Genomic DNA, 13,355 nt, shown 5'->3' with positions numbered 1-13,355 from the left:
TTGTGAAATGTGTGTGTCATGCAAATGGCTTCATTCATAAAAAAGTTATGGTTTTAGTGAGTGCTGCTTTGTAGTTAGTATTATGGCTGCCTTTACGATCTAATGCATCAGACAGATCACCCTTCCCCCTGCTTCCTGTCTGGTCTGTGTAGAGATGCATTAACTTGCTGCTTAGCCCATAACCTGGACTCTTCCCTCCCTCCCCCATTTTCCACTGCTGGCAATGCTGGCATTCAAATCTGCAGCCATGGGAAAAAAGGTAGAGAACTCACAGGTTGGGGGAAAGGGTTCAGTCACCATGCAGCAGCATGACCTACTTCTAACGAGAGGGATTTGGTTCTGAAACGTGCAGAGAAGTAATGTCAAAAAGGAATGCTATGTGTGTGTTCCTACTCCCTTCATGAAAGCCCTGAAGAGGTTAACCCAGTATGGTTCGGGTATTTGGATTTTTTCCAGTGCTGTGTCAGCCTAAGAGCTGAGATAAAATATAAAAATAATGATAAAAAACAAACAAACAAAAAAACAAACAAAAAAAAAACTCAGGAATTTCCTCCTGCCTTGTTTGATGCTGACTCTCCTTCAAAGCTGGGGGATGTTTTAGGCCATTACATTACCATTAGGATAATTTTGTCTTGCATTTACATACTGATCCTGTACTCTTGCAGATATCTGGAAAGGTAAACTAGGTGAACATGAAGTAAGGTGGCTTTCTCTGTAAGACTGAAGTAGTGTGCTGATGCCAGTTGTCTAATGAAGATGTCCTATTATGTACACTTATTCAGTAATTTTGTTTAGAACTGCTTCCTCCGGTCTTTACATAAGCTTGCAGAACCTGCTCCCCGATGTCAAACATATTCTCTCAGGGCCACTAGATCTGTTCATGTGAAATTTGGCAATTAGCTGTCTCTTCTTCTGATGTTTAATCAAGAATAGGTATGCTTGGTTAGAGGCAGTGTGAAAAGGAGAATTTTGTTAGGGCGGCATAGCTTGCAACTTTTTCACTGAGGGAGAAATGTTCGGTGTGTACAGAAGGGTGGTGGTGAATGCAGACATCTACTTGAGAGAAAGCATGCTGTGGGCTTTGCACATGCTGGAAGGTGGAAGAGAGCCTAAGGAAAGCAGAGAGAATGCTTTTTTTGAATGCCACCGTGTAAATATTTAGAGTAGAGAAACACAAACCATTGGCATGTGCCTGTTACCTTTCTGTTGATAAGAATCACTGCTACTTATTCAGTTGATAATACTGCATTTAGAGAGCATCATCGTTTATAGCCTCCTTTTCCTCAACCTGTTTAGAAAATAAAAACCTCCCAATGTTGTTCAAAAGAGGTTGACAGAAGCTGGAGAAGAACCCTGTCTAATATTTTAAAACAAAACCTTCTTGTTGGAAAGGGGATTTGGTATTTAGGAATACTTTGCAACGAGTTTTTCTGTTTTTCTGGTCTAGCTATTGAAGTGGTGCTTTCCAGCAGAATGAGTTCTGTTTAGGCTGGACATCTATGTTTTTCACAGAATTATGTTACTTCATGTGGCTGCAGGAGTACTTACTGTCTGAGTAGGAGTATCTCTTCTAAATTATGTTTATAATTACTGCCCAGAGTGAAGCAAAACAAAATGCTTTTCATGTAGAATTTTTTTCCAGGCTGCAAGTCAGGTTAATGCCAATTTGGATATTATTTTCTCCGTCACAAGCTTTTGTGGATCTCTTTAGATCCAGTCTTGATTTTATGTTTCATGGTAGGTGTGAAGTTGTTGTGTTGCCTGGATTGTGTTTTGAAAGCAACTTCTCCTTGCAGGCATAGTTTTTCTGTCTGAAGCTGGGGGAGTATGGACTACTCATCAGGTTTTAGATTTTTCTGTTCAACACATGCTCAACAGGTTTTTATCTCCTTCATTTTTAAAGCTTTATTGACCCATAGAAAAGTTCACTTTTGCCACGCATAGAAGTTGTTTTGGGGCGGGTATAGGTTTTTCTGTGGCAAATCGCTGAGCTGAAATTTTACTGGAAATGGATATGAACATTAATTCTGTTAGCTATTTAGTCTGTTTAGACTGTCCATGTACTGCCTTTCCTGGAGAACAAGACGTGATATTGTTTAAGAATGGTATGCCCTGGGGTTAGAGAGATACTGTGGGGTATCTCTGCTTTCCTGAACTGTATAATAATAGAAGATAATCACTGCTGTCCTTCCTGCAGCCCATGACAGACCTGGACACAAAGATTCAAGAAAAGGCCATGAAGGTGGACATGGACATCTGTCGGCGAATCGATATCACAGCCAAGCTGTGTGATGTAGCGCAGCAGCGCAACTCTGAAGACGTTTCCAAGATATTCCAGGTGATTAGGCTGGGAATTTTCCATAGGATAGGACAAGTAGTAATGGGTCGAGGGAGCAGTGTTGAGAAGTGTGGTCCAGGTCACTTGCTTTTTTTTCTTCTTTTTTTTTGAAATTTCTTTGTATAGATATGTTTTCTTCTTTCTTGGTGTTGGAGTGTAGCTCTCTTCTGCAGAAGCTGCTGTAGTATTACAAGCACAAAATTTAGAGAGTTTAAAAAAAAGAAATTTCAGGATCTTTAAGATATACTGCTAGTCTGACCCTAGTCTGCAATGAATGCAGGGGGGGAAAAAGCATTCCAGGGCCTAGGTTTGTATAAATGGCTTCCTCTTCGTAAGTGAGAGGTGGTAAGCTTGTAGAACTGTCATCTGAATGTTCTTATTTCTGGCTCAAGCTCCACAGCCAGAAATAACGCTTCTGTGGTGGTGAGTTATGATTGCTTTGTGAGACCAGAGACTCTAGTTGCTTTCCTTGAGCTCCATGGTGCTAGTAGGAAAAGTCATTTAATTTTCTCCTGAAGTAAGCAGTTACAGCTCCGTGTAGAGCAAACGTGTAACTCCCAATGTGGTTTGTCTTGTGTCATACCTGCACTATCAATGTGATTAACCCAGCTTCCTTCCACTTTGGTCTGAGTGTTGCATTCAGTCTCTGAATAAGTCCAATGCTTTTCTCTGTATAGTGATGCCATATAGTGTGCTAAATGCCATACCAAAACACTGTAAATACACTTGTGGTCTCCACTGGTTGTGCATTTTGGCGGTGGTGAAAGTGCCTAAATGTTTGGAGGCTTTTTTCAAAAAGCCAGAAAGATTCAAATCTCCTGTCTGGAGACAATTTTTCCAGCACATTGAGCCAGTGCTTTGTGCCAGTGGTTCCTTCTTGTCTCTGAGTAGAATTGCTCTGTCTTTCTGCTCAAAGGTAACTGCAAAGTGCACTTTTGGTCAAGCATGCAGTGGTTAAAATGATCAGCAGGCAAGGAGAACAATACCACTAAGGGATGGCTCACATACCAATTAGAGGAAAAGCTACAGTAGGCTGGGAGCAGACTGTGCGTTTGTGACTCTGGTACCATCTGTAAACTGCTGTGAATATCTTTTACATTAACAATCCTCAGCTGAAGAAATGATCCTCTGTGCCCTGTGCAGGGCTGTCCCTTGAATTCTCTGCACATCTGCAGATTTCATTTCCTTTGAGGTCGTCCAGGAATTTTCATGGTTCAGTTAATCCTTCTTCTTGCTCTGAAGACTAGCGGTCTGGCTCTGCTTATGGGGTGGGAATGACCCTGAAATAAAGACTATCCAAAAAGGTTTCTTGTCTGTTCTTCATGGTTGTTCAGCATGGGAGCAACAGCCTGTGGTGGTGGCAGGAGAGGGAGAGTTCTGTCATTGCTCTCAAGCCTGCTGCCTGGGCGCTCCTGCCAGCTTATGCTTTTACCCTGTATCATTCTAACCTCTGCATGTTCTCTGGTAGGTCGTAGACTGTTGTTAGTGAACAGACAGATGTCTGTAGAGCGCTGGCAGCCTGCAGCTTGCTTTGCTCTTTGCCATTTTTGAACTGCTTTCTTGTGCTCTGTGTTCACCACTCACTAACAGATGCAATTCCTGTCTCGAATACATGCTATCCCTGAATTGCCTGGGAGCTGATGAGCAGTTATATTCACCCAAATGTAATGCCTCTCCTTTTTTTATTTCCGCCACTCATGGCGCAGCATCTCCAATGAGCCTTCAGTTACTACTCTTCTCTTCAATTAAGGTGGCTTCCAAGAAGAAAGAACGAAAACTTGCGTCTGATGATGACCTCTCTGAACAGGATGCAGACAATGGCAGGTTCTCTGACGATGAGGTCAGCTGCTCTTTGAACATCACGGATGAAATGAAGCGTATGTTTAATCAGCTGTGAGTATTGTGGAGAATATGGCGAAAACTATCTGAAATGCAGACAATCCCAGAACTCGAGTTACTTCTGTAGGCTTTCAGAAACTTTTTTCTACCACCCAGTATTCTGTGAGTTAAGCCTGAACTGTCAGCATTGTTCGTACTCAAAAGTTTATTAGAAGTTCAAATAAAATTACCAAACTGTTTTTTTTTTATTCCTCCCTTAGGTAGGGAGAGCTATAAAGAATATAAAAATAAAACTTAACGTTCATACGTTGTTAGCTGGTAACTAGCAAAAGATGACACATTTAAAGAAAAAGGTACAAAACTTGAGTCTATGTTAGCTGTATGTTTGGCTAAATATTCATTTTTAGAGTTTTAGAAAGAATCTTGCTGCGGTTTAGGCTGGATGCAATTTGGCAATGTTGTAACTGTATGCTCAATTCAAAACTAATTCAAACTTCTCAGAGAAGTTAATGATTTTTTCAATTCAGCTGCAGGCAAATGGCAGTGCTGGATGTGTCCAGAAGATCAGTTGTAGCAGTGGATGACAGTTTACAGATTCCAAGAAATGTCAGTGTTGTAAACCTTGCTGTAAGGTCTCTTCTTCTGGATTGGAAGAATCTCAATTTATTTTGCCTAAAGTTTTACCCAGAATGGGAGTGTTAGGAAGCTTGTGGCAGGCAAGAAGAGACTCTCTGCACCTTGCCGTTACAGAAAGCAATTAAGGAAGCTAGTTGGCGGTATGCCCTGCTGTTCTCCTGTTTGAGAAATGATGAAGATGGCCACAGGCTAGTCAGAGTTCTGAGGGTCTCTGCCGCTTTCTTTTGGCAAAGGGAACCCCAGCCAGTGCCTTAGGTCTGATTTCTCTGGCATTTGAATGTGTGTCTCTTCTGCCAACTTTCCTAGTGACTGTGCTGGGAGAGGAAAGAATTCCCAGTGCTTTCCCGCACACCATAGGACAGTATTTAATGTGTAGGAGTATATAAGACATTCTCTAAGGAGCACTAGATCCAGTTGTCAGCTGTTGCCAAATTCTGGTTTCAGGCCATTTGTCCCTTTTCCCTCTATTTTGCCCAAATAATGCAGGTAATTCTTCATGTCAGGACTTCTGTTTTAGATGGCCTAGCACTTACTCAGGGTAATAAATACATATTTTTAACTTCTTCACAGTTAAAATTCAGTGTGACAGCACATAGAGTATAGATCTTTTAGAAAAGCAAGAGACTGAAGTTTAGTCATTGGGTTGGTAATGTATTTAATTTTTAGTTTTGCTTTTAAACCTGTCCTGTCATACCTAGTTTTTATTGGTCCTTCTAGTGATGTGCTTCTCTCTTGGTCTATTTGGCATGTGGTGCTGCAGGAATTTTGTTGTTATGTTCAGATAGGGTTGATTTTGAACAATGTTTGTGGCTTATTGAAAAAGGCATGCTTCTAAATAATTCTGGGTTTTGGGTCTTTGTCATGTAGAAGGTAGTTATAAATAGCTGGCCTTGTGAACAGAAAACAGATGCAACTTGGACCTGTAATGATGACCTTAACATGTAAGCATCAAGCAGTAAAAAGTCAAAATGCAGTCAGTGTTGAACAAAGTGTCTGAAAAAAGCAGCAGTCAGAACTGTGAGTCTGCACTCTGACAAGGATAGTTTTTGCAAATGATCTGATTTGAAGAAATTGAATTGCAAAAGGCAGAATCATATGTGTCCAAAATCTTTATTTTATTATTTTGTCAAGTTGTGTTTAGACAAATAGACTTATCTCTTTTGCCAAGCTCTTCAGCCTCCTAAAGATGATGTTGCCTGACTGAGATGTTATCTGCTTAAAAGGAAGTGAACTAAAGAAACAAAAATGCATCAGCCAGAAATTAGCAGACTACTGCTGCAAGCAACTTCAGATTTTTGTCAGACCTCCTTAACGAGGACAAGAAGCAGCTACTAGTGTTTCTCTCATCTGCTGTTCAAACCAAGAGGGACTTGAGTGCCTTTGGAAACTTTTTCCTTTATTGCACAACTAACTGTACTAAAGGAGCTTGACCAAATAACAGTGTTAAAGGTCACTTCTGCTACTGGTTTTTCTCAGTCTTAAGTGGCTTTAGTGGTATCTTTTGTTGTTCAATTCAATAATATGTACTTACGTTCACTTGTGCATCGTTTTTGGGTTCAGCTTTTTCTTAGTTATTTTTCAAACTAATGTTTGTAAGTGTTGCAGTGAAAATCATTGGCTAAACTTCAGCAAGAAAATCAGCAGGGAGTCTTCTAGTGGCTGTTTCCTGTGTAATTCCCCAAACTGTGGTCGGGTTCCTTTTCCCATGGATAAAAAGAATAGATTAAAATGCTTTTGTGGTTTTTGCAAACAAGGGAAACTAACGAGCAGCACCATCTGCAGGACAGAACTAGGAACGGGGAATGCTAACAAGGATCTCTCTTACTCTGCTTTGGAGTGGCAAAGAGCCCAGGAGTAAGTGACTTGCAGACAGTGGCAAAGCCTGTTTTAAAAATATTTAATGACTTTCAGCTGCTTTGTCTTCTCTATTCAATTCTTGTAACCCCTTTTTTCTTCTAGAACGTTAAATTAAGGACTGAAGGGGTTAGGGCTGGAGCTGTTTACACTAATGCTTTTTCTGTTACCTTAACAGTCGTGAGACATTTGATTTTGATGATGACTGTGATAGTTTAACGTGGGAGGAGAATGAAGAAACATTGCTTCTTTGGGAAGACTTCACAAACTGCAATCCTTCAATTGACCTCCAAGGAGAGGTGAGTTTATTTCAGTTTCTTCTCAAATTGTTCTGTTAAAAAATTGTATCCCTCAGCTGCTCTTTTAGCCATTTGAGCCTTTAGATTTTTGACTGGTGATCTAGTCTGCTGTGAAAACTTGCTTTAATTTTAAAATCCTCTTAGTGCTTTCTCTCTGGTTGCTTTTCAGTCTGTGCAATGAGTTTATTTACCAAACTTAATGTCTTCTGCTTCTTTAAACTGAGTATTTAGAAATGGCAGGCATCAAAAGATCTAAGGCACCTAGCTGTTGTAGGATCATCAGGCAATCTGTCACCCTGACCAGTGGGTTATCTAAAGCCCTGTATCTTCCATGCAGCATCTTGCTTTCTCCGTAGATGATCATTCACACTTTAACTGTCAAAATGTCACACATGGTGTGCACGGTATTGCACCTCCTTTCCTGTGGGGAGAAAAATAAACTTAGTGTGGTCTGTGTGATAATAAAGTACGTACAGCCTGTCGCAAACAAAGAAGCTGTGGCTGTGGGACTGCGTAAGGCCCTAGGTATCTTCTGAATCTTGTGCTTCCATCTTTCCAGTCAATAGGAGTCTCCTGATGCTGGTGGATAATAAACAGCTTGCTTTTAATCCTTAAGATCCCACACAAAGTAAGCTAATGGCTGCATGCTGCCTCATTCAGTGACTCCTGAGCCTTTTTAAGCAGGCCTAAAGAGAGATTGAAATGGCAAGGTCTGGCTTTGTGCAGGCAGTCTTAAATGTGATGCTATTATTGCATTACTGAGCAGCATGACAGCAGTAGGTAGGCAATAATCCTACCTTCTCCCATCATTGATATACTATAAAGATGCTGAAGCAGCAGTCTCCTGAATATTGTCTTGTGTTGACTGCCAGGGGTGTGTTAATTTACATCTTCCCATTTGTGTATCATCTGGCATACCCTGAAACTGCGAAGATTATTTAAAAGTGCTAGGACTGCAGAAAGCAGCATACTTAGCTGTATGTCATCTTTTGAGCAGGGAGAGTGGCAGAATGATAATGTGTAGCCATGTGCTGGAATTAGTGACAGATTTATTTGCATATACCCGTGTGTGCATGTTTAAGCACAGCTATCAGAGGAATATTGCCGAACACAGACCTTCCATGCAAAAACTCTAAAGGTTTTAAGAAGCTTAAATCCTTCTAAATGAAAATTATACAAGGAAAGGGTAGATTTGTCTTGTAGATGGAGATTCAGAATAAAGACGGCTCCGTCTGTGCCTGGTCTTTAACATAGTCCTTTACATGCCTGAATCTTCCTTCCACTGGCTTTATTCCTTTCAAGTTCTTATATGGTGCTGTAGCCACCTTCTTTTATGACCTTTCTCCTTGAAGCGGTTCTGCATATAAAAGGATAAGTGGAATGATTCTTGTAACTATAGGCTGGTTATCCTGACGTTGATCCCAGGTATGATCCTGATAAAGCTGCTGCAGCTGTGGTCAAAGATTGGTAACAAAATAAATGCTCATCAGTGCATTTGTGATAAATTGATGCTTTTTTTTTTTTTTTTTTTTTTTTTTTTTTTTTTTTTGAAAAGGGAGGTAGGTAATAACCTGAAAGAGAACAGTGACATTGTTAAACTGGAAAACAGTCTTTTAGTCTCTTTGTGGCAGCATGAAATAATGCTGTATGTTTTGTAGCCTGGACTATACTGTGAATCCAAAGTAATGATGACAAGGGAGTTGTTGTCTGACAGGATGCTTCCTTTAGGATGCAACATGTTCTTAAGTGCAATATTTTCCTTGTTAGTGTGCTGGAGTGAGCTTAATTTATCTAGCATTTAAGGAAAGAATTTTAATAGGCATGTAGAGTATATGTGTGAGATGATGGAGTAAATGCATGTAGAGTATATGTGTGAGATGATGGAAATGGAAAGGTCTGGAGAGTAGTAGTGTGTAATCAGAAAATAAGAATTCCAGTACAATGCTGTAAGTGGTCGATGGTCGATACAAAGAAAAAAAAAAAATCAAGTTGCATGCCTGGAGAGCAGCAATTACAATCTAATTTAAGCATGATCAGACTGAAAGGTTCGGTAATTGCAGCTTTTTGGTTCTTTGGCATGTGTCAGGTATTCATTTAACTGCTGGAGTCTTGATCTGTAGGTTCCTTGATCAGATAAAATATCTTCCCTCATATGCCAGTTTTAAGAAGCAGTGTATTCCTTGTCTGCATAACCATGTATTAAAAAACACACCTTTGCATGAAAGCACAAGAACTTGGATTTCTGAGTGAGGCTAAATGAGAAAAATCTGTGTGCTCCATGTTAGTTTCTTGACAATTCTTTGTGTCTCAATTTGCTCTGCAGGAAGAAAACCTGGGAAACCTGATCCATGAAACAGAGTCTTTCTTTAAAACAAGAGACAAGGAATACCAAGAAACAATAGGGCAGATAGAGGTAAGGAAGTGATTCATGACAAAATAAATAATTACTAGTGAATAAAAACATGTGAGGTATTCTGGTCCGGTAGGCTTTTATGCATGTGTACATGTGCACAAATGGGAAAGGTGGAATATGTATCTATAACAAGAGGGCAAAGCTATTTTCCTTAGAGACATGCTAGGATTTTTTTTCTAAATACTGTTCTCTGTACAGCGCTACTGTTAACCAAGCATAAATCTAACTGATAGTGGAGCAAACTTTGAAACAAAGAGAATAAATGTGCTGTTTTTTCCCCTTTTTGTCTTGCATCCACACCATCACACTGGGAAATGTTTCACAGGAAATGGCCTCAGAGGTTGCCAGACACAACAGCTGTAGCTTCTCACAGTCTTTGCCTTGTCTAGAATATGTTTTCACTAATTACTGCATGTTGACAAACATGATGCCAAGCAGCAAAAAAAGAGCTGTTTAAAAACAGTGTTGCACTCTGATTAAAATACATTTCATAAGCTGATGAATACACTTGTAGCACACAACACTCTGATGTTAAGGGTATGCTGTGCAGGCATTCTGGATTAGCTCTGGGCAGCTTTATTATCCCCACCAGTGAGTAAAGTTGAGTGAGGCTGGGAGAAGCTGCTAGCAACTCACCTTAGACTGATCACTTTCTTTTCTTACAGCTGGAATTGGCCACGGCCAAGAGTGACATGAACCGCCACCTTCATGAATATATGGAAATGTGTAGTATGAAAAGGGGCCTGGATGTACAAATGGAAACCTGTCGTAGGCTTATCAAAGGTTCAGCTGACAGGTAGTAAAATATTACCACGCTGCCTGGGGTGTCCTTCAAGAATTTATTTTGCTCTTGTTTCCTGTCAAGGTGTTTAAAAGCAGAAGCATAATTTTGTCCTAAAGCTTTGTCCTTTAGATAATCTCGTCTTGTTCAGGGACAAATGCCAGTCTTCAATAGATCACTGCAGTAGTATATAATTTTCTATGCTCAGTAACAGTTCTAAGGATTCAACAGCTGTTGTCACCAGTAGTACTGGCAGTATAAATGGAGTCATCTCTTCTCTGTTTGTGATGGATGGTTGTTCTTAATGTCATAGATCTAGAACTCTAAAAAGACCAAAAAAAAAGTCTTGACTAGACTTGTATGAAGAGCATGTTTTTAAATCCTGTGTGTGGAACCCATTTTTTATATACCATGAGGGATTTTTTTGTGTATCTTGTTCACCCACATTTAAAACCATCCTGGCTTTAAAAAAAAAAAAAAAAAAAAGAGAGAGAGAGAGAATAAACATTTTTGAGTTTTCAAGAGTGTATGTACTGTAGATGATCAAGGTTTCTGTAGGATATTCATTGAACTTAATTTCTGTTTCCCCTGTCTGCAAAGCTAGAACAGCCTTTATGTTTGTATAGGAGATGGTGTGTTGGGGGGGTGGCAGCATGCAGTGTGTTCAAGCTTCCTATTGATATTTGCTGCGAAACAGATAAGAATACCCTTTATTACTATTAAAATGTTTTAGGGAGTGTCAGTGACTTTTTCCTTTAAAGGTCTCATTTTTGTCTGTCGGTGGTATTTCTTTTTTGTCTAAACCTTTCTCTGCATTTTCTACAGAAATTCTCCATCTCCCAGCTCTGTAGCCAGCAGCGACTCAGGAAACACAGATGAAATTCAGGACGAGTTGGACAGAGAGGCGGATGTGGAGCCCATGGTCAGCTGATACGTAGTTGGAGCATTCCAGTGAAAGGGAAGATGCAAGCAAAGATTAAAAAACAACACACACTGATGGGGGGAGAAAAAAAATAATAGACTTGTAAGCCCCTGCACAGGGCTTCTAATGACTCATTCCTACACGCATCCCTATCCCACCCAAGGATTGGTGCTGTCAATTTCTATCGTTACACAATTCACAAATGCAGAGTCCTGTAAGAAAACGTGTTTTAATTGTGCCTTTGCCCCAAGCTGAGCCACTTTGAGCTCCAGTGGAATATAAATAGCAGGTGTTTTTATATTATATATATATATATATATTAAAAGATATATCTGGTAGCAGCAGAGAATGGTGCTGCAAAGGCTCTGATATTTCAATAAGCTTATGGTTTTATTGAACTGCTGCACTGATTGGCAAAAGGAACACTGGCAAACCGAGTAGTAAACCTGAGACAATTATGGTATAATTACCAATGGCTGGCATAAAATAAGAATGCCTCCAAATTGATCTGTAAACATTTAAAAATAATACCGGGTTTAGAGGCAGCTTTTAGGATTAAGCAGTCATACAATATTGAAAGGAATTTCTTCATTCCACCTTTCTGGGTGAAGAAGACTTTGAGACTCATATAAGCTTTCTTCCAGACTCCAGAATCTGAAGAAGCAGGTCTCAGCTTGGTGGCAAAGCAGGTGGATGAGGGAGGGTTCGGTGGGATGGGACTATCACTGATAAACTACTATGCAAAAAAAACAAAAGCGCGCCTTATTTGTATGGAATGTTTGGTCCCTGCTGGGCTATAGTTATCTCTTGGGGAAAGGAAAGCTCAAAACACGTTTGCACAAGTTACCTGTAGAGCTTCTTTTGAGGAGTACATTGTCTTGTTACAATGCCTTTGTTTCCAGTGATTGGATTAAGAGGGGAATCAGCCCTTCAGTTCCCAAGTTGTTTTGTGTTTTCTTTTTTTCAGGATGTTTTTTTAAACCATAGTGTTTGCAGATTTTACTTTGCTGACAGGGAGATAGCTCCATTTTATGCTGCTTTCATGATGGCTAGAGTGGGCTAGCATCAGGATAAACTGACATGCTGTGCTGTAGATTTGGGCTTGAGACATGACATTGAGAGAGTTCCAGACCACTTCAGCAAAGCTGAACATTAGAAAATTCTGTAATCCTTTTTAGGGCGTAGTAAAATCAATCCCAAACTACTGCAGCCCTAGAACTGTGGAAGAACAGCCATGTGCTTTCTCTGTGAGAAAGTGAGAAGACCTAGGCTTTATCAATCTGTCTGTATTTTTAAACAGGAGAAGGCAGCGTCAAAAGTCTGATTGGTACTTGAGGAAACTCTCTGGTGTCATCAAGCTGTTCGTGGTTATTAATAGGATTTGTAGCATCTCAGCCAGGTAAAAACAGGGTATAAACCTAAGCCAATACTTTTTTTGTTTATATTTTAGAGCAAGATTGCAAGTGCAGTTAATACTGCCTAAAGGTAACTGTGTAGTTAACTAGCAGTTGCAAGACTTGAGGAGTAAATACCAATTGTATTTTTTAACCTGCCAGAAATCTTAGAAACTGTTACGTAGGAGCAGTGCTAGGACTGGACAGGGGAATATCAGATTTAAGCATCCTCTCAGTGTTAGGTAAAGCTAGAGGGGCCAATCTTTTATCTTCCTGAGCGTTGTTTCCAAGCCTCTCTTATTTATTGATCTGAATCAGCAGGGCTGCATTGTAAACAAATAGCCAGTATAGATCAGTACTGCTTTCTTCCAAAAAGAGCACGAGTGTTTCAGCAAATGGCGCATTCCTGGGCAGAAAATCTCTCTCCATCTTGCACAGCTATGCAGAGGGCAGGACCTCGGAGGGTTTCTGCTCACACTGTAACTGCGGGTACAGTAATGTCTTTTCAGTTTGGGTTTTGTTTGTTTCTGCATGGAGTTTCATTGCTGTTTAGATCAGTCTCCCGCTATCGTGTGATGGTGCTTTTAGGCCATGTGAATTAAATGGGCCCTCAGTCTTTCAGTGAGGAGAATTACTGGGATGATCCATTTGGATTCATAATTTGAGCATCAGTGGCGTCTGTCCAAGGTTATTCTTGTCATTCCCTTACTGATTGAAATACTCAGTGCAGTTATTCATAGAGTAGTTAGCAACTTCTTGGTTCTTGTCGTGTTAGTTAGGGGCTTTTTCAAAGCCTGTAGATAACTTTTTTCTGAAAAAGAAACCTTATTCCAAAGTGCTCATTCCTATTATCTCTTAGGTGGCCAAAGTGGTAAGTGT

General features: G+C 40.1%; 1 protein-coding gene across 1 annotated transcript in view; it reads left to right on the top strand.

Moving 5' to 3' along the window:
* IFFO2 (intermediate filament family orphan 2) overlaps positions 1-13,299 on the top strand; it is a 39,637-nt gene extending 26,338 nt beyond the window's left edge. The window contains exons 4-9 of the mRNA XM_084494832.1: positions 2,198-2,338; positions 4,089-4,231; positions 6,846-6,966; positions 9,290-9,379; positions 10,045-10,175; positions 10,986-13,299. Of these exons, the coding sequence (XP_084350958.1) occupies positions 2,198-2,338; positions 4,089-4,231; positions 6,846-6,966; positions 9,290-9,379; positions 10,045-10,175; positions 10,986-11,091 (732 nt within the window). The 3' untranslated portion in view covers positions 11,092-13,299. The remainder of the gene's footprint in view (positions 1-2,197; positions 2,339-4,088; positions 4,232-6,845; positions 6,967-9,289; positions 9,380-10,044; positions 10,176-10,985) is intronic.
* Positions 13,300-13,355: the final 56 nt, after the last annotated feature.

Source organism: Aythya ferina, assembly GCF_964211825.1.
Source record: "Aythya ferina genome assembly, chromosome: 21".
NCBI lineage: Eukaryota > Metazoa > Chordata > Aves > Anseriformes > Anatidae > Aythya > Aythya ferina.
The sequence above is the reverse complement of the archived record's forward strand: the minus strand, read 5'-3'. Positions and strand labels throughout refer to the sequence as shown.